Source organism: Spinacia oleracea, chromosome 2 (genome assembly GCF_020520425.1).
Source record: "Spinacia oleracea cultivar Varoflay chromosome 2, BTI_SOV_V1, whole genome shotgun sequence".
Lineage (NCBI taxonomy): Eukaryota > Viridiplantae > Streptophyta > Magnoliopsida > Caryophyllales > Amaranthaceae > Spinacia > Spinacia oleracea.
Genome location: NC_079488.1, coordinates 87,904,559 through 87,930,930, shown reverse-complemented (window position 1 = coordinate 87,930,930; position 26,372 = coordinate 87,904,559). Strand labels below are relative to the sequence as shown.

The 26,372-nt window shown below is 35.9% G+C and overlaps 1 protein-coding gene across 1 annotated transcript; it reads right to left on the bottom strand.

Moving 5' to 3' along the window:
* Positions 1 to 585: 585 nt before the first annotated feature.
* On the bottom strand, positions 586 to 14,806 carry LOC110797522 (vacuolar protein sorting-associated protein 55 homolog). The gene is made up of 5 exons (XM_022002637.2): positions 14,171 to 14,806; positions 14,024 to 14,075; positions 5,298 to 5,337; positions 5,125 to 5,209; positions 586 to 1,055 (listed from the first exon to the last, which is right to left on the bottom strand). Exons 1-5 carry the CDS (start codon positions 14,215 to 14,217, stop codon positions 872 to 874), a joined length of 408 nt encoding a protein of 135 aa, XP_021858329.1. The 5' UTR covers positions 14,218 to 14,806; the 3' UTR covers positions 586 to 871.
* Positions 14,807 to 26,372: the final 11,566 nt, after the last annotated feature.

Below are 26,372 nucleotides of genomic sequence, written 5' to 3'. Positions count from 1 at the left end.
CATTGTCTTCGCCGTATAAGGATGATCTTTGTTCCATGGTGCCGGAGTTGATGGAGGAAATCGGTGGAGGTGGTGACGGACAACGAAGGAGGAGAGAGGAATTGCGATTAGGGTTCGCACAAAGGTTTCTGGGTTTCACGGGAAGTGAGAGAATGAAATTGGAGGAGAGAGTTTTTTTTTTTATACCTGCGCATGACTTCACGCGCGCGTGGGGAAACGTCCCGTCTCACAGGCGCGTGAGGGTTAGTCCGTCTGACACAAAAGCTTTTGATTTTTATAACAAAGATAAACAATCTATAAAACGAATACTACTTTTAAATTTTTTGAAAAATATATTATATTTATATTAAAAGAGAGGCGAATCAATGAGTGACATTTGTCTATCACTACATTGATTTCCTCTCTTTTAGTATAATATATAGATTGACCCAACCCGAAAGCCCGTTATTTTTGGCCTGAAATAGCAGGCTTTGGATACACAAGACCAAAATTTGGCCCGGCCTGACATAATGGGTTTCATTCTAGGCCACGACCAGATCCGAACCCGTCTCGCCATTTGGTTAGGTCTAAGTTCAACCCTGGTAATGAAAGAAATATGCCACCGCAAAAGTGTTTTTCGATTGTAGAACCTTGAGTTGACATATTCATACATTAGCTCCAAAATGAAGTCAACCACAGATCCAGGAAACGTCTCTATACAAGAACCAGTTTGTTACTTCACAACCCAAAATATACATTTGCTGGACACAAGAATTTAAATTGCTCAGCCTCTTATCTACCAGTATACAGATCAGATCATATTACACCGCTTTCTTCTAGCAGTTACCAATCATTTTCTATCAACTCTGGAATCTGGATAACTCAATACATTCTACCATTCGTCATCAAGGCTAGCACGGTGAAAGCACAAGACAGTACAGACAAACAAGAAGAATGATGCTAACTCAATGAGCATAGCTCCTGTTTCTATCAGATGAGCATGTTTAAGAATCATAGGAATGGCAATGCTTCCCACTGCAGAAGCTCCCGTCAAGAACTTAGCAGCATCTACCCAGCTGCAAACAAACTCACACACAATAAATCGAAGTTTAGAGAGTGAAACAATATGTGTCAAGTAAATCACAACCAAAACAGTAAAACTCAAATAGACAACCCATGAAGTCTCTACAACGCTCGCGAAAGATCTATCTAACTGGTAAACAGCAATGTATACCATGTACTCCCTCCGTCCCGGAATACTTGACCTGTTTTCCTTATCGGACCGTCCCTTAATACTTGACCTGTTTCTAAAAATGGAAATATTCTAACAATATTATATTATTTCTCACTCCACCCCTATTAACCCACCTACCCCCTACTCCATACAAAAAATAATTAAAAATTCAACCACTACTCTCCCCAACCCCACCTCTTAACTCACCTCCCACTAACTACATTAAAATAATACCCCACTATCAACTACTACCTATTAAATTAAATAAGTCGATTCAAGTCCCTTAAACTCTGTGCCGGTCAAACCGGGTCGAGTATTCCGGGACGGAGGGAGTAGCACTTTACAAAGACAAACTTCATTATTATTGAAATTTGGAAAAGACAGACAGAGAGCTCAATATAAACACAGAAGAGTCTTCTACTCTTTTATTGCAGCTGTAAACGTCCAAACGTTCATGGTCAAGGTCAACTTGCACACCAATGCCTACAGGGTACAAGGCTCTTGTAAAATATCTGATGAATCAAATTCATATGCTCCATGAGCTCGATTTAGTCAATCCACCAAACATTCTCGCTAGCCTTTCCGACATATTTGCACAATTGCACCTAGGGATGTCAAATCAGGTCATCCGATCATATCAATCGGGTCACGTCGAAATCGGTTAATGTCGGGTCAATATTTCTATTCGAGTCAATTCGGATTGGTTCGGTTAACTTCTCTTCTGGTGAAATCGGATTATAAATTGTTTCGGATTAAACTCGTTTTCGGTTAAGTTAACTTCGGTTTGGGTCAATCTCGGATTTGGTTGGAACCGAGGGTTTAAAACGGTTTTGTATCGATTTGATTTGGTACGGGTGTATGTCCGATTCAGGTATAATTTGACCGGTTTACTTGGGGTACAATTTGACCGGTTTATTTCGTGTACAATTTGACCCGTTTACTTCGAGTACGTGTCATGTCCGGATCGGCTAAGTCTCGGATTCGGGTCAAGTATGGATCGGCGAGTCTCGATCGGGTCAAGTTCGGATAAGAAGTACCTCTGATTCGGGTCAATATAATAAGGATTTGGTTCGCGGTTATTGAGTTAAGTTTGTAATCTTGTATTCTACTAAACGAGTAAACAATGACTCTCGAGTTCGCGATAAAATTCAGATCACCTTATTATTCTATGACTTCATGCCAAATAAAGATTTTTTACACTTCTATTACTTTGTCTCCAAATTATTTATATAAATAGAACTTAAAGTAAATTTTCATTTATCGATTTGAATTTACATAATGCTACAGGAAGAGCACCATCTTCCCTATTGGTTCCCTTCCTTTTAGATATTTAGGGGTCCCAATCAGTCCTTGGAAGCTAAAAGGGGGTGAATGTGATGTTCTAATAGATAGAATGGTGGCTAGAATAAAAGTTTGGAGCTCAACTCAGTGCTCATGAGTATCAGTGTTTACTGGTCTCGGATTTTTATCTTTCCTAAGTCCATTATGAAGAAGATAAATGCCATTTGCAGGAGCTTTCTCTGGTATGGGAACTTTGATGACAGGAGGCTTGGATCTGCGGCTTGGGATAAACTTTGCCACCCAAAAAATTGTGGAGGGTTAGGGTTCAGGAATATAAGCTGCTATTGGTAAACAAGCTTGGTCGGTAGCTCAAAAGCAAGACAATTTATGGGTCAAGTGGATCCATGCTCTCTATGTGAAGAACAGAGACTGGTCTCTGTTCATAGCTTCTAACTATGCTAGTTGGGCTGTCTGTCAAGTGAAGAACATATGTTCTGAAAAGTTGCAGGCTTGCTCCTGGTTACATAAGAGTAGCTACTCTATCAAGGAGATGTACTCCAATCTCAGTGATAAACACACTAAAGTCCCTTGGCACAACCAAGTCAGGAATAGGCTATCTGTGCCCAGGTTTATCCTGTGGCTAGCTAGAGTGGTTGTGCTGATTTGGGTTCTGCTTGGATAGGAACCACTGAAGAAACTACCCATCACCTGTTCTGCAACTATAGGTACAGTGCTGACTGCAAACTAACGACCTTGTTTTCTACAATGGCTGAACATTAAACACACTGGGAACTCTATGTATGTGAATACCAAATGGTTCAAGAGATACTCTAAAGGTGACTTTAAGAAGAAAGTCTATTGCACTGCTATTGCTGCCATCATATATCATGTCTGGAAAGCCAGGAATTGTGCTGTTTGGGAATCCAAAGTACCTTCTGTGGCCCATGCTGTTCTTCAAGTTCAGCAGGATGTCAAGCTTAGGATCAAAAACATTATCAGTGATAAAGTTAGTCTTAGGGGTCGCCTGGATTGGGTGTAAAGGAAGGGAATGAATAAGGGAGTAAAAGTTGCAAGCCATTTTTGAACGCTTGGATTGAGGGAGATTGATGTTGGAGTAATGTTCTCCCCTCAAATGAGGGGTAAAACATTACTCTAGCCCCCCCCTAGGGTAATTATCTCCCCCATAACAATTACTCATCTCTCCCAACATCAAAACCTAAAACACCTAGCTTGTACTTTTTAAAGCAATTATCACCACCAGTCGCCGGAGTTGCCGGAAAATTCATCTGTTTCCTTGTATCTTTCATTTCGTAGATCTCATTCACTCAATGTTCTTAACGTTGATTCACGATCGCCATCAAATCTCTATCTCTTGAAGACCACTAAATATTTGTCAGATTTTTCTCTCCTTAATTTCTATTTTGAAGATCTACAAAATTGGGTGAAGAAATTGGCAAAAGAGTTGGCTCCATTGATATTGACGTTAAATTTCATTCATGTTGAAGCTATCAGCCAACAAAGCCACTGACGACGTGGTAGCGGCCAGGCAGCGCCGCCGCCATGAATGGTGGTGCTACATATTTAACAATGGCTTTCAATAAATAGAAAAAATGAGGTAGATATGAGATTTTAAAGTTCTTTGGATAATTTCAAACCCAGTATTTTTTTAAGCCCATCATTTATACCCTCATACCAAACCCATGGAATTTTTAAGCCCAGTAGATATTTCCCCCAAAATTAATACCCAAGTAACTGTTGCAGCCTAATCATTACCCCCTTAACAAATACTCTAAATCCAGGTGGGCCCTTAATGACAGGAACTGGTTTTTTCTTTATGAGTAACCTGTTGCTTTGTTGCTCTCACTGTTTGTAATCTGTTTAGTCTGCCTTAGGGCTGAGTTGATAGCTTATTTGGTTGTCTTCCTCCCTTGGCTTTTGGTTGTAAAACTGTTGATTGATGGTAATATATTCTCTTACTTGCTTGCCAAAAAAAAAACTTGTGTTAGTTCGATATCCGACAAGTAAGTTGAATAGAATTCGGGTAAAATCGGGTATAATTTTATTTTATTTTTAATCTCAGGTGACTTCCGTTTATCGGATTAACTAGAGTTAGGATATTTTCGGATATCGAACTTAATCGGGTCGGATTAGCAACAATTCGGTTGAATCCGAATTTGATAGACACGGGTCGGGTTAAATCGGATATCAGGTTTTATCGGATATCAGGTTTTATCGGATAGGGTTCATTGCGGTTGTTATCGGGTAAAATCGGTTTTCAAATTGCTATCGGATCAGACGCGGGTTCGGTTCGATTAAAATTTATCGATGCAAATCGGGTTACGGTTCTCCTGGGTCGGTAGAGGTTCGGGTCTTGAATTAACGTTTAATTCGGATTTTGGGTCAACAACTGATCGGTTCGGGTTGGTTTTGATCGCACTATTTCTCGGATATATTCGGTTCGGATGTTGGTTGGTTACGGTCGGTTTTTCGGGTGGGGTCACTTTTTGACAGCCCTTCTTGCATCTAACCATTCACACATATACAGAGATCCAAAACCACTACTATTTGACAAGGCAAATACTGCAAATTGCCAATTGATGATTTGAAGTAAAATAAAGTAAAAGTCTTACCCTCCACCATCTCGACTTACTAAGAATTGTGTGGATCCACCTCCAAAGAACATGCATGGCATGGGGACTACCACATACATTAGAGCTACAAGAAACATAGCAACCAAGTCATGAAAATGCAACCAAAATTACAATCATGTTCTCTTTGTTACTGTACAGATGTCAGAACGCACCTGACAACAAAGGCCACCAGTTACTGTAAATTGCACAAGCCTGCAACAAACAAATAGAGATTGAGGGAATTCAAAGATATGAAACAGAGACCAGAAAAAAGACATAATTGCCCAAAATAGATCCGGAAACCTGTATATGAAACCAGCCATTAGAACCAGATCGAGTTAAAAATTAAGTAGCCTTATCAAAAAGAAAAGATAATTGCTAATGACTATTTCAAGTGGAACTGAACGATCAACTGTTCAGCAAGCACTAATATTACAATGGCCCAAACCAAAACATCCCACTAAACTATCCACTAATTCCATTAGAACCAGATCGAGTTAAAAATTAAGTAGCCTTATCAAAAAGAAAAGATAATTGCTAATGACTATTTCAAGTGGAACTGAACGATCAACTGTTCAGCAAGCACTAATATTACAATGGCCCAAACCAAAACATCCCACTAAACTATCCACTAATTCCATTAATGAGAGAGCATTTACTGGTTAATTGTGTGACCATAGGGTACCTTGAACGTTAAAAAGAAAATTCTATAGGACAGTAATTAGAACATTTACAATATGGGTCAGAACGTTGGCATTTAGAAAGGAGCATATTAAAAAGATGAGTGTAGTAGAGATGAGTAAATTGAGATGGTTGTGGGGAACATGATGAGGGATAGAATTAGGAACGTAGATCTTCTAAGGAAACTTGGAATTGCAGATATTGAGGATAAAACAAGGGAGAATCTGTCACAATGGTTTAGGCATGTGAGACGTCAACCACAAGATGCACCATTAAGGAAGGTGGAGAATTGGGGTAATGGGGATCTCAAGCGCAGTCGATGAAGGTCAAAGATGACTTTGATGGAGGGACTTAAGGCTTGCAAGATGATGTAGCATTAGATAGAAGTGAAAGGAGGAGGCGGATCTTCGTGGATGAACACATAAGATAGACTCTTGGTTAACACAACCGACTCCATCTCTTTGGGAATAAGGCTAATGTTTTGTTGTTTGTTTTTGTAACCTTCAAATACAGTCCTAATCATTGTGGGGATATGAGGATATAAATATTTCACACACCCCTTCATGCCCCCATGCAAATAAATGGTATTTGGCTAGGATAGTATGATACCAAAATCATAAATGGTAAAATACTCTCTACGGCTTAAAAAAATAACGCTTTCATTGCGATTCAGACGGACGGGATGTTAGCTGAATATTTCAGACAAGGAAAACAAATTATATCTATTCTCGAAATAGAAACAATTATTCAAGTGATTATAAGTTTTAAAACAAAGAAAATAAGCATAGAAGTAACTTAAAGTTGTAAGAAATCTATTACTATATACTAAAAGAGACACCAGGAATGACACATGTCAATTCCTGGTGCGATTTTTTCCCGCCAAAAACCACTTTCCCAAAAAAGTGTATCTGTTTTATTTTATTTTTATTTTCTATCTTTTTTTATAAACTATTTATGTATGGAAACAAAATTTAGTTTATAAATTATGGCAATAATAGATACGACGTAATAATAATTAATTCTAATCGGTAATATTTTAGTCAAATCGCTATATTAATAATGGAAAATATATCACTCAATATTTTGGACAAATTACCATATTAACATTTTAAATTTGCGTATTAGATGAATAAATTTAAATGAGTATGTTAAAAAATGTTGTAATTATGCAGTAGTTGGGGAGATATTCAGTTAAATATTTTGTGAAAAAAATTATCAAAATCCGTGCGTGCACGGGATCTAATCTAGTATTATGATATCCATGAACATAAAATTAGAGCTCCAGGCTCCACAACAATGACATGGAAATTCAACAGGAAAAGACAGGGTGCCCCTATACCCTAATTATTACACTTCTGAGTCTCTGCCCCCTCCATCTGGTAAACCTGTAAAAGATAGGCTGTCCAAGTTTCTAAAAGCTTGAGACAAGGACTAGAAGAGGTTACATGAAATCCTTAATATCTCCAAACAGCTACAACACTATGTACAAGAAAAATGGAAAAAGAAAAAGGGGGAGAAAGAGATAAAGTGCCGTGATGAGATAGCCATGTCCTCTCCTTGAGAAAACGACCTTTTGAAGCCATCACAAGTTAAATTGCACTTGAAGATGGTAGAAGTTGGTGACTAAGTAAGGCTATGCACTGAAGAACCTTACAAGGATTTACAGTTGCAAATTCCCAGTTTCTAGGATTGGAAAGTGAAACAGGAAAACAGGATTTCTTATGGAGTTCGGTTAATCAATGTCACACTTCCAGACTGCATGATTTGTAGCTAGTCTAAGAGGATGGTTATAAGGGTTGCTTTTAGCCACTCTTATGTATGGAACCAAACATAGGCCACTTTGTAACATAAGGCCTAGCAGCTGATAAGTATAGCCTGCCTTTATATATGACAATGAGTCAGAAACATGCTACAACTGTCTTTGTCAGAATATAGAACAAGGACCCAACCTAAGTGCTGTTCTGACCCATGAAATTAAAATAATTCACGATATGGGGACTATGGTTAGGAGAAAAAGACCCAGAACTCAGTTGTAAGTGTGTATGATCAGGGGCTTGCCTTGATTCCTTGCATTACCTCCCTCGCAAACAGCCACCTTGTCCTCAAGGTGGAACTCGGGAAAACACATGTCCATAGCAGAGTAATCTTCCCAAGTGGACTCGAACTCATGTAAGTTTACCCATTTGATCAATACCTGTTTAGTTGTCTCCTTCATTCGCACTCCAAGTACAACCTCTGGTTGGGCTTCCAGAACCAAGTCAGTTGTCAATTGGTAGGTATCGTGGGAAAGACGGGCACATTCCCCACAGCAGCCTTTAACTGATACACATGAAAAACTGGGTGTATTCCGGAAGTAGGTGGCAACTCAAGCTTATAAGCTATCTTCCCAATCTGTTGAGCTACCTCAAATGGTCCATAAAGCCTGGAAGAAAGTTTCTCTGAGGATCTTGTGGCAAAGACCGTTGCCTATAAGGTTGCAACTTGACATATCCCAGTCACCAATCTGAAACTCCACGTCTCTCCTTTTAGAGTCTGCTACAGCCTTCATTCGCTGCTGAGCTGAGCTAAGATTAAATTGGCCTTTAAGTCATCCTCTTTCTAACAGTTGCTCCTTAAGAGAACTCACCATTGTGTCACCTTGGTTGTATTTGATCAAGTGAGGTGGGTCTCTACCATAGACCGCTTTAAAGGAGTGCACGAAGTAGAAGTATGGAATGAGGTGTTATACCAATACTCTGCCCAAGGTAACCAAGTTGCCCAAGTTTTTGGTTGTCCCCCAATGAAGCATCTGAGGTAGGATTGCACACACTTGTTCACCACCTCTGTCTGTCCATCAGATTGAGGGTGGTATGCAGTACTTCTCTTGAGTTTCGTGCCTTGCGTTTTGAAGAGCTCCTTCCAAACTAGACTCATAAAAACCTTGTCCCGGTCAGAGACAATGGATACGGGAAATCCATGTAAACGTACTATCCACTTTATGAATTCCTTAGCTATCAATCTGTAAAAGGGTGCTTAAAGGTGATGAAATGTCCATATTTAGACAATTTGTCCACGACTACTAGAATGGTATAAAACCCCAAAGACTTAGGTAATTTTTCCACAAAATACATTGATATGTCCTCCCATACCTGTTGAGGAATAGGAAGCGGCTGCAGGGAACCCCTGGGGATAGAGTCGAAGCTTTCTGTTGTTGACACACAGTGCAAGCCTGCACATATTTTGCGACCTCCCATCTCATGCCTTGCCAAAACCATTCGCTCGCTAGCCTTTGATATGTCTTGAAATCACCAGATTGTCCCCCCATAGGACTGTCATGATACTCAGTAGCAACTGCTTCACTATCACAGACTGTTTTGGTATTACTAACCTCCCTTTGTAACACAGAATACCATGCTCCAATGAAGTCTTGCCTAAGCCCTTGTATTAATTTATCATTATCAACCTCAGGTTGTACCTGCTCCCACAACACCCCACATAAGCTGATCATGCTGCACAATTCTATCATACCAACGTACTCACGAGAAAGCACATCTGCTGCTTGATTGGATTTCCCGGGCTTGTAAAGAATTTCACAGTCGTACCCCATTATTTTGCAAAGCCATTTTTGATATCCACCTCCCTCTGATCCATGAGGTATTTAGGCACTGCTTATCTGTTTTTATTGTAAACCTCCTGCCCAACAAAGAGTGTGGCATTTTCTGTACGGCCAATACTATAGCCATGAGCTCTTTTTCGTATATGGACTTGAGTCTAGCCCTTAGACGAAGAACCTTGCTATAAAAAGCTACGAGGTGATTGTCTTGAGCAAGAACTGCTCCTAGCCCAAAGCCGGAAGCATTCGCTTCCACCACGAAAGTTTTGGGAAAATCTAGAATTGCAAGAACTGGGGCACTGGTCATGGCCACTTTCAAGGCTTGGAACGCATTTGTGGCCTCTGCATCCCACCCAAAATTATCCTTCCTTAGCTGCTCGGTAAGGGCAAAAGCAATGTCAGCATAGCCTTTAACGTACCTACGGTAGTACACAGTGAGCCCCAGAAATCCCCTGAGTTCCTTGATGTTTTGTAGAACTGGCCAATCTAGTATGGACGTCCAAGGAAACACCCTCAGCCGAGATAATATGCCCCAAATACGCGACTTTTCTTTTGCCAAACTCACACTTCTTTAAATTGGCATAAAGTTGATTTTCATTCATGAGGCTAAGGACCTCCTGTAAATGCTGCTTATGTAATTCTTCATTAGCGCTGTTAATCAGAATATCATCAAAAAACACCAGAACAAACCTTCGCAAGTGTAGCACTGTGGCCTAAACACTTCACTCATCAATGCTTAAAAGGTAGCAGAGGCATTGGTAAGTCCGAATGGCATCACGAGAAATTCGTAGTGCCCCTCATGTGTTCGAAAGGCAGCTTTGGAAACGTCTTCACTCCTGACCCTCACTTGGCGGTATCCTGATTTGGGGTCCAGCTTTGTAAACAACTTAGCCCCACTCGATTCGTCCAACAACTCATCTAGGTATTTGTCAGGGACGGTTACTTTGTGTAACGCTCGGTAATCAACACAAAAACGCCATGAGCCGTCTTTCTTTTTCACCAAGAGTACGGGACTTGAGAACGGGTTGTTACTTGTATTATTCCTGCCTTTAACAAATCGTGCACCAATTTTTCAACCTCATCTTTTTGGCTCTGGGGGTATCTATATGGCCTAACACTCACAGGATATATGCCCTCCTTGAGGATGAGTAGTCACATGGCTCCCCCCTTCTTTCTTTCTTTTTTCTTTTTCCTTTTTATTTCTTTTCTTTTTCCTTTTTTCTTTCTTTTCTTTTCTTTTCTTTTCTTTTTCCTTTTTATTTCTTTCTCTTCTTTTCCTTTTTATTTTCTGGAAAACATTCTAATAAGTAGAAATAAATTAAATATATTTAATAATTGTCGTGTCCCCGTACCCGTGTCTAAATCTTGGACATAGTCCCCGTGCCCCCAATTTTTGGAATTGTCGTATCGGACCCTCGGATCTATACCCATACCCAACACTCCTAGACGAGTCTAGGTAACATAGCCACCCTATATAAGCCATCCCCTATATACCTCAATTGTCTCAAATTCAAGATCAACCCCTAATACTCATTTCTCTCTCCCTCGTCCCTTTTAGGATTTTCCCGCAACAAATTTAATTCTTGTAACTTATCCTTGTCGATCTTCTCACTGACAACAACTTTGTACATGTGCATTTGCTTGGATTTTTGGGTATTTCTTGGGCCTTGCATTTTTAAAAACTAAGATCTCTAAGAGTCAAGACCTATCAACCCTTGTGAAGGGGTTATTTCAATAGGCAATAAATCATTGCTATTACTCACCGATCAAAAACGCACCTTGTGAAGTGAAGATTCACTTAACAAAAAATAAATAAAACTGATATGTAAGAAACTAATGTTAACAAAAGACAAATCCCTAACGCAAAAAGGTTAATCATATCAACCTAAATCTTTTCCCTCAAAAAAATAAATAAAATAAAATATCAACCTAAATTCCAACCCGCATGAGAGAAATAAGCACATGCAAAATAGATGATCCCTAATTCCCCACATTTGCAAGTTGCATTCGCATTTTAGTATGAAATCCACCCGATTAGTTGATACTTACTTTGGACACTAGCTGCCAAAATGAATCTACTATCAAAGAAAAGCACGGAGACGTATCCCTACCAAGAAAATTTATATACACATTAATACATTATTCCAGACATACTTAGGCATCCGAATTTCACTCACACCTGGTTACCTCTTCTCAAGTCTGAAGTTCAACTTCTTAAATGAAGATCCCTCAAAATCTTTGCAATCTTCTTTAGCATTCCATCAGCACCTCAAGTGGACAAGGACAAGATTGAAGTGGTAAGAACCTCCCTTACGGAAAACAAATAGAAAAAAGAATTTCCAACAATCTATTTGAAGAAGGTGTTATATGTTAATCTTGTTTGAAAGTCAAGATGAACCCCAGAAGCTGCCACGCACCGATGCATATTCATTTTAACTCCAGAGTCCTTCCCAAATTGAAATTTGGAAGAACATTCTTGATGAAATTAAATATTAATGATCAAGTCACAACCCACAAGCTTGCCACTCAATCCATGACAAAAACCAAGGATAATCCCAACAGTACCACTTCAAACCATATTCAACCTGATACCAAAGTCTTCCCAAACAATCTTTACCAAAAGCATGAAGAATTAGACAAGTATGCTAAACAAAACTTCACCCCATCGGAACAGTTATGGCAGAAAGGCACGATATGTGTGTTGTTCCAACCAAAATACACTTCACCAAACCCCCTTAAACATTTTAAGTCTTGATTCAACTAAAAGATTTGATAGAAAGGGTGAGTGAGAAAGAAAGAAAAAAGAGGGTCGCTCTGTCTAAAACCTCGTAACATAGCACCAAATAAAGATTCGGTGTCCACTGATAATAGGTTAAAAGAAGGTGGTTCTAAACCCTATGAAACTATCTATTATTCTATTCCAACCCGGCAACGACATGCACCTTGGTGAAGTAAGGTATATTCAATTTCAACTAGAAATTTAATAGTCGGCATAATGAATACTATGTGCACAATCATAATTCAAATTTCAACTTTAAGAAATAGTGATTCAATTTATTTAATCTGAACCAAAAAATTAATAAATTAAGAAGAGCGTCTCTTGTGCCGTTAAGTACCTTGAACTGCCTAGACACAATCAATTTATGAGTCCACCCGGTGCTTTGACGTGCTTGAAACACTAGTAGAACCCACCCACACTTTTCACGAGTCTCATCACAAACATTCAACAAACTCATTTGCAATGACAGAATTATCTGAAAATCACCCTCCTTCCAGTATAGCCAACATGAACAGAAGATATAAAATCCCCCAAAACCAGCCACGTAACATTTGGAAAACCTTTTAAATACTAGTAAACTAAAGACCTCAGAAACATGCCTTGAAAGAGCAATCTCCCTAGGACAACAGATAACTCCTCGAAATCATAAATCTCCTCGAATTCCTTTAGCAAGTACTCTGTTCCAGTGTTCCTTAATAAAATCTCAACATTTACTAACTTAACTAAATTATCGTTGACATTCTTTTCTGTTTCCAAATTTAAATTCTTAGTTACCTCTTGTTGGTGTCTCTCGCTCTTTTTCCGTATTGAACTAAAGGACTTGGATCAAATCCCAAATCCTCTCTTATATGTCAACAAGAACCATCCTTAAATATCGAAATTGCTTGGGAATAAAATGCTAATAATGCCTACAATCTCCTTAACGTTCCCAAATTTCATTCTTCTTGTGCTTCCTCCTCGAGAGTTCATTTGTTCTCAATCATCCAACATATTTGAAAGTGTTCCTCCCTCCATCCCTCCATCCCTTGCACACTTCCCCATCTCTAATTTCTTGTATCCATGTTTTGTTTGTTGTAACTGTCTCACAACCAACAATCTCTTTTAGCACAAAGAGGGTTGCTTAAGGGAGGACGAATATGACACACATCAGAAGCAATTGCATCCCCATTTATTACAAGAATTAATCAAAACCGTGTGCATTCAAAGCCAAAAAACTCTCTTTCAATAGTGAACTACAAAATTAAAGAAATATCCAGAAAACAGAGACAACTTCTAAAAGTAGAAACATTGTCAGTTTGATGTTAACATGCACTACAAGTTAAAACTTCTGGATCCGCCACCGGGTGGCCTACTTAACCCTCTTTGACACCTTTGCTCACAAAAAGTAGTGTCATAACTCAAACTCCAACTTCCAAATCCTAGTAGCAAACACTGTTCTCTTTCTGTATTCTTTTCCATTATTTCAATTGAGTTGCAAGAAAAAACAATAAATAATTGTTTAGATACATCTGTATTCCCCGTAGAAACTAATCATGTAGTTCTGCAACGCAGAAAACAATAGCTGTTATAGCTCGCCCCTCCCCTCCCCACCCAATTGGGGAAATCAGATTTCTCTATCACAACTAGGATAGCTAAGAATTCACATTGTAAATGAAACCACAACATCAGAAATGTATTCATCAAACTTAAAAGTTATTACACACAAGCCACAACTAGGTGTAAACGGTAACGCAAAATCAGTAAGTGATTTCACTTATGACAGAAAATACAGTCGTGAATAATGCGTCCACAAGTTATATGTCAAAAGCCGAAACATATCTAAAGAGAAACTAATCATGAAGACATACCATTATCTGCAACATGATACTGACTGAAAAAGTAAATGCAAGCCCACAGAGCCTGCAAAATTATATAAACTAAGTTACAAGTTCCACTTTTTTTGCAAAATAAAAATAAAAATAAATCGAACACAAAATAGTTCTCTCGGTGCTTACACTGCCGAAGAAAGCAATAATCGATTAACAGCAAGCCCGCGATGCATCAAACAAACAACAGTCAGCACAACAAACAAGATAAGTCAAAATCATAATTTTGGAAACACAATATTTCGTGGGGATATCATCAAAATGATGAATTGAAATAATTTACCAATTCCAACAAGAAAATTCAGGAAAATTTTCTCAAAAACCCTAACTTTGTTTAAAATCAAATTATGAAGAATTTACAACTCCAACATTATGATTTAGCCTACGATGCAGTTCAGAAAAGAAACGGATATATGATAAAGAAATTGAAATAATTATGCAAAAAGAAAAATAGAAATCATGATCAAATACGAACTTTTAGGGGAAAGAAAACAAAAAAAAATTAAGAAAAAGGAACAAGTGAACCTTCTACTGTCATCGCCATGATTTGAGGATTAGATTATAATTCCAAATTCAAATTTGCAACCTGAAATTCTAAATTTCCAACCGTGGAGAAGGGGAAAGCAGATTGCTTTTGAAAGACTCTGAATTGGGGTTTCTTGTGGACTGACAGAGTGAAATGATCATAAATAAACAAAGGGAAAGTCAAGTCGACTCTAGAGAAAAGTGAAAACTTGTGAACATCTGAACAATTCCATTTTTTTTTTTAACATAAATTCTTATTCCTAATCATAATAAACTCAACTCAAAATGTTTAAAACTTAATCAGAATAAAGTCAACTCAAAAAAATTAGGCATGTTTGAAAAATATTTGCAGGCCCCTTAAATTACTCCCTTTGTACCTTATTGTTCTTTACGTTTGTACTGTACAAATGTTTTAACGACTAATTAATGTGCATTGAAATTCTCTATTTTTTTATTTAAACAAGGCAAAATTACACATTTTTACGGGTATAATATTTTCTCTTTTATCAAAATTCTGATATTGGGAAAATGAGAAAGATTTAATGTTCTAATGGAAAAGTGTGAGAGATTAAATGACCCAATGAATTTAATTGGTTAAAATAATCATTAGACACAAATTTTTGATAGAACATTAAGGCATTTATGTGATAATATAAAAGAAAATGTAAATAACATTTTGGACACCCAAAAAAAAGGAAAACGTAAAGAACAAAAAGAGACGGAAGGAGTAGTTGCTAATAATATAAGTCACTTTAAATGATATGATTGTTTGGTAGGAAGCTGAAATAAAATTTAAGGTGGGTAAATTGACTGATTTTAAAACGTTAATCAAAATAATGTTTGAGTTTCAGAATTTTAGGAGTTGGATTCCCCCCCCCCCCCCCCCCTTAAAAAAACATGAAAATAGTCTAAAATCAAGACGTTATTGGAAATCCCATGATGATGCTCTCCACTTTGGTAGGAAGTGGGTCCGAACTAGAGGCGAGGAAGGCGAAGCAATGAGCAGACCTCGGTGTTGCATCGGAGGCATAAATACCTATGCTTGCAAGGACTCCATGGATGAACAAGAAATTAAGTATGAGTTTTAAATTTGGATCAATTAGGTGAATGCCAACCAAATTAAATCAAATGAGGAAACAGTAAATCCAATGCAATTCATATGAATCGGCGTGGAGAAGGAATGAAAAGTATTCCTTCATAGTATAAAAAACAAAACTCACCTCCAAATCATAATTCTTCAGCGTAAAAATAAAAAACATTAAGATTCTTAGATTAGACTTTAGGTTTTTGGATCTAAAGGATGCTTGGTCTATTGATACCACATGAATATAATAATACAAGTTATCCTAATAATACAAGTTATCCTAATACGGAAACTTAAACTTATATATATAACTAGTTAGCACCCGTGCAATGCACGGTTTCATTGAAAATTTTAACAATTAGTTTATTCAAACGTTGTATTAATACGAGTGGCAATGAGGAATTTCTAGCTAAGTGGACATTATTAAATAGTTTTAATTTTTAATGCCAACAACTAAAAGAAGGAGTTGAATTTAGATACTATAAATAAAAGGGAGTCACCTCGTAATTTACAATACATGTAATATTTTACAATCATTATTGTTTCCAAGAAATATGAATGAGTGGATTTACTTAATTTCTAAAATAGCATTAAATTAAAATATTAAAAAAACGAAAAAGAACATGAAAGATTTTGGTGGGGACAAAAACTTTGCTTTAGTATAATATATAGATAATAGTTGCGGGATATGATGTTATAACTAATTTTTAGGCATGGGCTACGCCCCGGGTTACTGCATTAGTAACATTTACGTTATTCTTATTTGAAAATGTTATTTAACCAATTCCCTTTTTATTACAGTTATTAGTATTTTTTTTTACAACGATAGCATGTAATATGTTATAGCTCAATGGTGAAAACTCCATTGTTTAAACGTAAGGTTGCGGGTATTAGGATTTACAGTTAATCTAATTAACACATAGAGGAAATAATCCCTAACCCACAATCCATGGAAAAGTATAAATTAAGCATAACATACATTTGTAGCGTTTCATCCCTTATATTCTACGAACACGAACGAGAACCCCAATTGTAGTTCCTTTACTTGGTTCACCTACAGTGCAGATCTGCCTTGATGATTCATAGCTTAGATCTTGATCAAGGTATTTTGACTTTTAGGGAAGAACACAGCTTGGATGCAAGGAGAGAATTAGGGTTCTCACTTAGATTCCTAGGGTTAGTGTAATGAGTGTAGTATGGAAAACATGTGTATAGGTTATTAAAATAACCTAATAAACATAAACAAGCCAACCGACCAAGGCCAATGGCCTTTGGCCGACCACCAAGCCCACGAAGGCACAACATCACGCACGCAGCACGTTGGGCTGTGGCCGCGCCCTGGCCAACGCTGTTGTTGCTGCCTTGTTGCTTTTCCATGCGCGCCACAGCAGCAGGCTATGGGCCAACGTTGTTGCCTTGCGCGATGTGCCCATGGGCCTTGCGCTTGTGCGCTCCGGCTAGTGGGTTGCTTTCGTGTTGCGACTTAATTATCTTACGATAATTTATTTATCGTATAGTACGGTACGATCCAACTTTGTACGATATGATTATTCGTTTCTCCTAGTTGACGAATATACGCAATACGATATACGTTTCCGATCCAACGTCATATCGTATATTATGTTTTCCGAACTAATTTGTCGAAAAGCCATTAAATGAATTTCTTATTCATTTAATCCTACAATATGTTTTATGTCATTGGTGTGACCTTGTAGGTTCAGTCAAGCGTAAGCTGTGAGCCTAATAAGGATTAGAACTCACTGATCGGAAACATTTCTCCAGCTAGCTGTTCTGATCACTTGATCTTGCTGAATTAATTATTCGTAATTAATTTGAACCTTGGTATTGACTAATGTACATTGGGTGAAGGACACATTTCCTTCAGTCTCCCACGTGTCCTTTAGACAAGTGTGCATTCCAATACCACTGTCTCTTAGTGTTACTTATTGAACATAAGGTAAGATCAAAGCCATCCTTATTAGGTCCAGAAGTGTTTCTCGAATTACTGAGTTCAACTGTTAAACTTTTACAGAATGTTAAGCCTTAACCATTCTGAGCACAACCATGCATTTTCACATTATCTAACTCTTCGAGAGGCCTTGTACTACAACAACACCATATCATATCAAAGAGAGGAGGACAATCCTTCTTGTAACTTATGAACAACTTACTTTGACTCATAGCTAGCCCGAATACTGCTTTCATAGTCTCCTTTTACGGTGCTACGTTTAGCGAGCATCAAAGCGAACTAATTCTCAAACAAGCAGCCATAACTACTCATGTTTTGAGGAATAGGTTCCAATCACCATTAATCAGAACGAGTTATGACATGACTTTAACTTCTTAAAGTGTTCTCATGGTCAATCCGATACAAATTCCAATAAGTATCTATGCAAATGATTTCTGACATCCATATCCCATCTAGTTCAAGAAACTGGACTATAAATCAACTTGCAATCTAATCTTCACTAGTCATTTTTCGTCCAACCATTAAATGACCTGGATTAGGGATCCTTTTAAGATGCAATATTCAAGTTCACTTATGGGAGTTTCATTATCAAGGAATCCATCATTGATATCCCATTTGAATGTTTTTGAATCACTTGGACTTCATCATTTAATACTAAACCATGATTAAATGAAATATGAAATGTAATTTTATAAATGATAAATGTTTAAACCAAATGCTTTCCCATTTATGGGCCTCTAACCCAAAATTAAAACATTTAATGTTTTGCAGATATAGGTCTTTCACCTAATACTTAAAACATTCATGAAACTCAAACTTGATTCCATTTCTGTATATGAGTATTGTATCTCATTTGTTGCAGAGGTTTAGTTTATCATACTTTTCTATTCTCAACACCTTTTCTATCAAATGCCTTTCGATGTAAGATGAAAAGATCTTTGAACATGTTTATTGGATGATCTAGTCTTACATTGCTTTTAGAATGATTCCCATATTTAAAATAGAAAACCATCCAGATAGAAGACTTGCAATCAACCTGAGTTCATTGAAGAACTCCCCATATAAACAATCCCCTTTTATTGTTTCTTAGGCAATAATGAATTCATTTCAATAATGTAGAATTGCAAATGATGCTTTCCTTTGGAATACTGCAACCAGTTCACAGAGATGTGGGAGATTCATCTTTCGACTAAGAACTTAGAAACTAATCATTGATTCAGTTTCCAATGCATCACATATGGTTTTGAACCTATGTTACCACCTTTTAATCACGACGCTTAATTGCCCATGTATGTTTGTGGTTTGCTTAACAACCAGATCCAATTTTTCTTAGGCAATGCATATAATTAACATCAAAAGTTTAGTTCATTTTCATTTCCTCTTATCAAGTTCTCATCCTACATGTCCAAATGTATTGGATGTTCTTGATATTATTCTAATGATCTTTAATTTTAGATCAAGAGATATTGGTATAAACTTGTCATGATCCAACACTCACGAGTTATCTTGGCGATCTATATATCACACCACACATGCTTGATTGTAATTCAAAAACCATTCGCAATTTAAAATCTATCCATATAACTTTTAGCTCATTCTGTTTCACGAGATGCCGAATCTTGCTAAAATCTTGGCATTGTCGTGTGATATAAGGTGAAGGTTCCTCTTCGAGGTCCTTCATGTTTAACTTTAGTAATACTATCCTAGCTTAATATTTAGTTAAAACATTCATTACTTAGACTTACTCATATAGGTTGAGAGTCTCTTTTGAGTCTCTCTTTTGTGTTTGAATTAGTAATTACTTTTACATAATTCAAATAATGCTTTAGATCCTATCCAATAGATCTTTGACCCAATATGATCTAAGTTTCTCCACGGTTCTAATATTAACAAATACTTTCAAATCCTAACCATTTAAAATTTGAATATCCTTTCCAATAGAGAGATATGTATCTCATATATAGAACCATTAAAGTTGGCTTAGCTCCCACTAAACTCCTTATCTATAAGATAATCCATATTTTCACATAACTAACATATGGTACAATTCCCACTTGCATGCATTAATCTATGAATATATTTCTTAAGCTTGCTTATTTATCTAGCATCCAAAACTTTTACATTGTGTAATGTACACAACTCCTTTCAACAAGTCCAATTGAGGAGGATGTTTTATTTTTTAATTGATATATTGACATATGCAATGATTGCTATATTTATCTAAAATAGTTCAAGTATTCTGACTTGATGAAAAAGATTTCAACATTATCAACGCCATGAAGTTGTTTGTAATCTTTAACATGCACCAATATAGCTCTTGCTTTGTATGTGTATACAATATCATCTTTGTATGTCCTTTAAAACATGTTTGCAACCAATGGGTGTGAACCCTTTATGCAAAAACAATCAAATCAAAGACCTGATTCTTAAAATTATGATATTTCATATTTAATGGCCTCAAACCATTTTAGGATTTAATGGACTCAAACCTTAATCCATGTTTGGAAATTTTTAATTCGTCGTAGCTTACCTGTAAGTCGTATTTCTTGAAGCTCTTTCCAAAGTCTTCATAGGTTTCATTCCTCAAGATATTTATATATCTATCTTGGTTGAATTCTATTCCTTATACGATTTACCCAGGTATTGAACATCAAACATTAGTGTCTATAAAGACGTGACTCGAGTCCTTTGAGTATTATGATTCTCTTGAAGCCCTTCCAAAGTCTTCTTGAAATTTTTCCAAAGACTTCATGTGTGGAGCGCTTCCAAAGGCTCCTAAGTATCCTGCATTTGATTGTTGCTTGACTCGAAGTTCTTTTGAGGTCACTTCAAGGTCTTATTTTCTCCCACTTGCCTTTTTGAAAAAATGATGGTTTCCTATAAGACATTATCTAGAGCAACAACCATGTGTCCCAATACACGCTATCAATTTCCTTTCCTTTGAGAATTACTCTCAAATTAGTTACCAATCGATCGAGGAAATATTGCAGTTCTATGTTTCGAAATGCAATATATAAATTAAAGTAATATACGAAATGAAAAAATAACATAAGAAAGGAAAAAATAACATAACATAACTGTCAAAACTATAACTTATAAGTAGATTGAAAATGAAGAAAATAAAAAAGCTTCACTTTGACATTTTATCTCTCCTCTCCATTTTCTTACTCCACAAATGTCACAAACCATCATTTTTTGGGCAATTTTTGAGCTTTCTCTCTCCTTTCCATTTACATTTATTCAATCTCCATCAAAAGGTGAAGCAATTTGAAGATCTTTTGAAGTAAAAATGGAAGAAAAGCAGTGTGACATCCAGAAATGTGGTTTATTAAAGAGTTAATCACAAATATATTTTTATAAATTGGTTGAATTCGTACTTGAATTTTATAATTTTGGATAATTAATACAGAGTAATAATTTATATTATTAATAATAACATAATTATTAATATAAGAACTAAATACTAAATATTTTATTAATTAATATTTATTAATATTGCAATCAACTATTCACAATAAACTAATGGTTAAAAGTTTAATAATAATCTAATAATAAATAAGGTCCTATAAGGTCTTATATGTTAACTAAGGTCCTATAAAATCCTATAAGTTAAGATAAGTTCAGATAAGTTAAGTTCAGACAAGTCCAGATAAATACATGCCTTATAAGGCTCAATTCTTTTTAGCTGAAAAATCTTGAAATTAAATTAAACTGAAATTAAATTAACTGAAATTAAATTAACTGAAATGAAACTAAATTAACTGAACTGAAATTAAAATCCCCAATGCTCCTGAACTGAAATCAAATTAAATTAACTAAAATATATTAAATCAACTGAATTAAACTAGACTAAAAAAATATATAAACAGTAATAATAAATAATTATTTTAAATAATAATAAATCATTTTATTAATAATAATAATAATTTTAATAAAAATACAAATAATGATTATAATTAATATTATTGTTATTACTATTAATAAAATAATTATTATATTAAAAATCATAATTAGAATAATAAAATAATAATAATAATAAAATAAAAATTATAATGAATCAATGATTATTTTTCTAATAATTTTTATTATTATAATAATAATAATAATAATTATAATAATAGTTATTTTATTAATTTTTACATTGAATTAAAATTAAATTAACAGAAATTAAATTAATTGAACTGAAATTAAAATTCCTGAATGCTCGTGAACTGAAATTCAATTAACTAGACTGAAATTAAAAATCCTGAAAATAAGGCATTTTAAGTTCAAAAGAACTGGGCCTAAGTTGAAGAGAACACATATTGTTCTTGCGTGGACTTGGTCCACAATAATATTATTGTGGACCCAAAACCAACAGTTTACTTTGACACCCCTTTTACCTACGTAGTAACCTTTGTGGTTCACATAGTGACTATAATAAATTAAATACCAATTTTCTTAGATATAGTAACCGTTTTTTTAATCAAAGAATCCTATCTTTTTTAAAGAAATTTGTGACTTAAAATCACATTATTCAAGCACAAAGCGTACTAACCACACCATTTTGATACTTTTTTCATAACAATTCTAATAAACACGTCTTAGAATCAACTTGTTAATATTTTTTGTAGGCATGGTTCACAATAAATTTAGTGTGAATCAAGTCCATTTAAGAATTAGTGAGAGAACACACCATCAGAACTTATAAGACGTTATTGGAATTCATAGGAGTTATTAGAACATATACGACCTTATTAGAACTTATAAGACGTTATTGGAATTCATAGGAGTTATTAGAACATATACGACCTTATTAGAACTTATAGACCCTATTGAAACAATGAAACTTATAGACCTTATTTAATTTATCTGAACTTATAATACCTGAAAATAAAGTCTTACTCCGTATAAATTGAGGAGAAAGCCATGACCTTTCCGAAAACGGATTCCTATTCGAAGAGTCGAATAATAATTTCGTCAAAAGAAATTTAACCTCAAGATTTTATAGAGCGATTTCCTTCAATATTGCATAAAGATCCAATAATTCCCTAAATACGTTACTTTTTAAGTTATTTCCCACCATACCGTCCACGTAAGCAAGGGAGAAAGAGAAGTAATTTTTTTTTCCGGTTCAGCATTGAACCGCCATATGAGATAACGGTTTCGTTTTAAAGCAAACCGCCATCTCAGATGGCGGTTCAATGTTATAAACCGCTATCCCATATAGCGGTTTGCATTAAAACAAAACCGCTATCTCAGATGGCGGTTTACTTAATTGTAAATTATTTTTAATATGAATTACAGTTTAAACAGAAATATAATGTAACACCCCGACAATTCCCTTTTTCTAAAACAACCCTTTTATAAATATAACTATAGAGAATTATCAAGGCATTATCGCCCGTGTGAAAACGTACGGCTTATTCAGAATTTTGCAGCGGAAAACATAAAACTAACTTTTAGGTTCATAAATAATCGATTACATACTAAGTCCAAAACCAATTAACGGAAATAAGGAAATACGAATAGTACGACAACTTCCAAATATAAGTTAACAACCCAAATCACTTAATAAAACAAATATAACTACGAGCTCTCTAATCCCGATCCCAATGATGCATCATCTTCAAACCTGTAGATGGGCAACGCTTATTGATCCTTAGAGACTGCTCACCAAAGTTGGGTCATCACAGGATCAATAAGGCATAGCCATGATCAACATGCACAAGCAAAAGCACGTAATCAGCAAAGCTGAGTACTACATACTGAATCAATAATAATCCTAACATGATTCTATTAAACGAACAACCCTAACATGATACTAATGAACACAAACAAGGGCAGACAAAACATGATAGTTTGACGACCATACTTGACCAGACTAGACTAGGCTAGACTTTTAGCAATAATATTATTTTAGTTGAAATAGACAATGGACCGAGTTGACCATCCAGAAGTCTTCACTAAGGAAGACGAGGTACGGGCGCGACTCCGTAACCTCAGTGACCTGCGATATCGAGGAACGTTTAAATAAAAATAGGACACGGTGATCAATCCGGTCCCAGAAAAGGCCATGGGCTACCACCATGAACCCCAACTCCTGTTTGTCCGTCACTTCAGACGTGCACAGTCTAAAGCTATTGCTATTCAGTTTCACTTTACATGATTTACAAATTGAGATTTCGTTATGACTCAACCATTACATAAGACAGACAATTCACATTTGTTCACAACTGTTTTTATCTTGGAATTAAGTAAGTGATCATAAAAGCATCAATCAAGACTCATTCCAACTTAACCAACCTTTCCTTTAACCATGAGCGACCCTGTATATGGGCATAAAGTTTCAACTTACTAAACAAGGTCCTCCGCCCTTATAAAGTAGTGAAAAGATAGAAAGGGAACAACAACCAATTGATCCAACCCAATCATATAGAATAATCTAGTGTTCCCAACCAACATGTTTGTATCAAACATCCATACTAACATGTTACAGTTCTTATAGTGCAAAATAAGTTCAATAAGTTTGTCCAACAGTATTAAACATGCACATTCCATATAACCAAGTTTGTCTATAATATCAACATCACCAAGTTCAACAATAATATCAACATGATTTCAACAATTAGCACACATTCCAAGCACGCAGGTATGTACGTACCTTGTGTAAACAAACTGATAGACCACTTTAACACTTTCAAAAGTCGCCTAAAGAGAATTCTTCGCCTAACACAACCAACACATATTCCCAATCAATTTTCGCAACCATAATAAAGCATTCTAAATACATCCTAAACATATTCAGAACCTTCCCTAACGTTAAACTTGAACATCTGATTTCCTAGCATCATAATTATTGAATTAGTGATTGAAATTCGTTGAAAACTCTTTACAAACATCATACTTTAATTTCCGGCAATATAAACTAATTCCAAACTACTCTAAAGCATAATCAATGTTCTTAAAATCATAAAAATAATAGCTTTAATAATATATAACCATTCTATTATGATTTAAATCATTAAAAACCTTAAAAATTCACACTTTAATAATTAAAATCATTATTTCATTTCAATTACCTAATCTGAAAATTAATAATTTAATTATGCAAACCTAAAATTCTGAAATCCACAATTAAATCATAAAGCCTATAATTTAAATTCAAGAAACGCAATTTAAATTATTAAAACGTTATTAAATTCATTATTTAAACATAATATGTAAATCTGAAAATTCTAGTTAAATCATAAAAACATATAATTTAGATTCAAGAACATAATTTAAATTCAAGAACATAAATTCAAATTAATAAACTTAATTAAAATATTTAAATAACTTAGGGTTTAAGAAATAACCAAAAGGAGAGGAAGGAGAGTGCTGGCCGGCGGTGGTGCAGGCACGGCAGTGGTGGCGAGCTAGGAGACGCGGCTGGGCGCGGTGGAGGTTGCGGTTGGGCTGGTTGCCGAAGGTGGTGATGGCCCGCGTGGAGTAGTGACGAAACAGAGTGGAGAGAGAACGTGCTGGTCGGCGATAGGGTTGCGCGGCGGCGAGCAGGGGTGGCGGAAAGAGGTTAGCGACGAGCCGACGGTGACTGCGGTGGTGCTGGGCTGGTGGTTGCTGGTTCGAACACAGAGCAGCAAGTGAGAAAGAGGGGAAGAGTAAGAACGAAGGAGAAGCAAGAAGAAGAGGGAGAGGGAGGAAGACGAAATTACCGAACGGAAGAGGAAGCTGGCGGTGGTCCGGCGGTTGTAGGTGGCCGGCAGCTGGCGGCGTGAGTTGTAGCAGTAAGGGGAAGCAATGTGAGAAAGGAGGAGGGTTTGCAATTTACGTGAATGGTGGTTGAGAGGGAAGGGTTTGTTTTTCTTTTGTTTTCACGTGGAATAGGAGTATAGGAAGGTTATGGGTTCATTGTATTGGGCTTTGCCAATTTGGGCTAGGATTAGATTTAAGTTTGCATTTAAACTTCCAAAACCGGTTATGATTATTTTCCAAATTCCAATGTATTTCGTAATTCAAATTCTTTTCAACATAAAATTCTAAAATTATTCTTGATTGCGCAAACCGTTAAAATATTTAGGATATATTTAAATAAAATTAAATATACATTAAATATATAATAAAGTTCTCAAATCGTTAAATATTTAGAACGTAATTAAATAAAATAAATATACGTTAATTATATATTTATTACTTAAAATTCATAAATTCTATTTAAATATAAATAATGTACGTTAATATATATTAATAAAATTTATAAATTTACGGGGGATTACAATCTACCCCTCTTAAAAGAAGTTTCGTCCCGAAACTTGACAGGGAAATTCACACCTTTTTCAAAAGTTTTCAACTTATTCATACTAAAGAAGTATTTGTGCCACCTAAGTGCACTATTTTGCCAACTCAAAGCTGTTTGTGTTACTCATGAACACCTTTTCTTATGCGGAGAATCTATTTGCTTTGCATCAACTTGTAAAGGTTGCTAAAAATAAGCATAAAATGCATAAAAATACCATAAAAATAGGTAAAAAGCGCGAATTTCTATCGCATTCTACCCCCTTAAAGAAAACGAGTTACGCCCTCGTAACTCACCCCAGGGAATGACTTTGGATATTTCTACTTCAACGAATCATGTCCCCAAAGCTATATTTCCACTAAAATCATAGCAAGTGGGATTTCTACACTTCTTTCCACACAATGCCTCAACAGGTGACATCGTAATGCTTGCATGGTAACTATTGATGCACGAAAATTCAATCGAACCTGGGTGGCTT

Excerpts from the sequence above, each read along its gene's own strand:
- LOC110797522 (XM_022002637.2), bottom strand. The coding sequence starts at position 14,217 with ATGCATCGCGGGCTTGCTGTTAATCGATTATTGCTTTCTTCGGCAGT. Across the intron at positions 5,338-14,023 it reads GTATCATGTTGCAGATAATG|GCTTGTGCAATTTACAGTAA; the intron begins GTATGTCTTCAT and ends TGTTTGTTGCAG. Across the intron at positions 1,056-5,124 it reads GTAAGTCGAGATGGTGGAGG|CTGGGTAGATGCTGCTAAGT; the intron begins GTAAGACTTTTA and ends GTTTGTTTGCAG.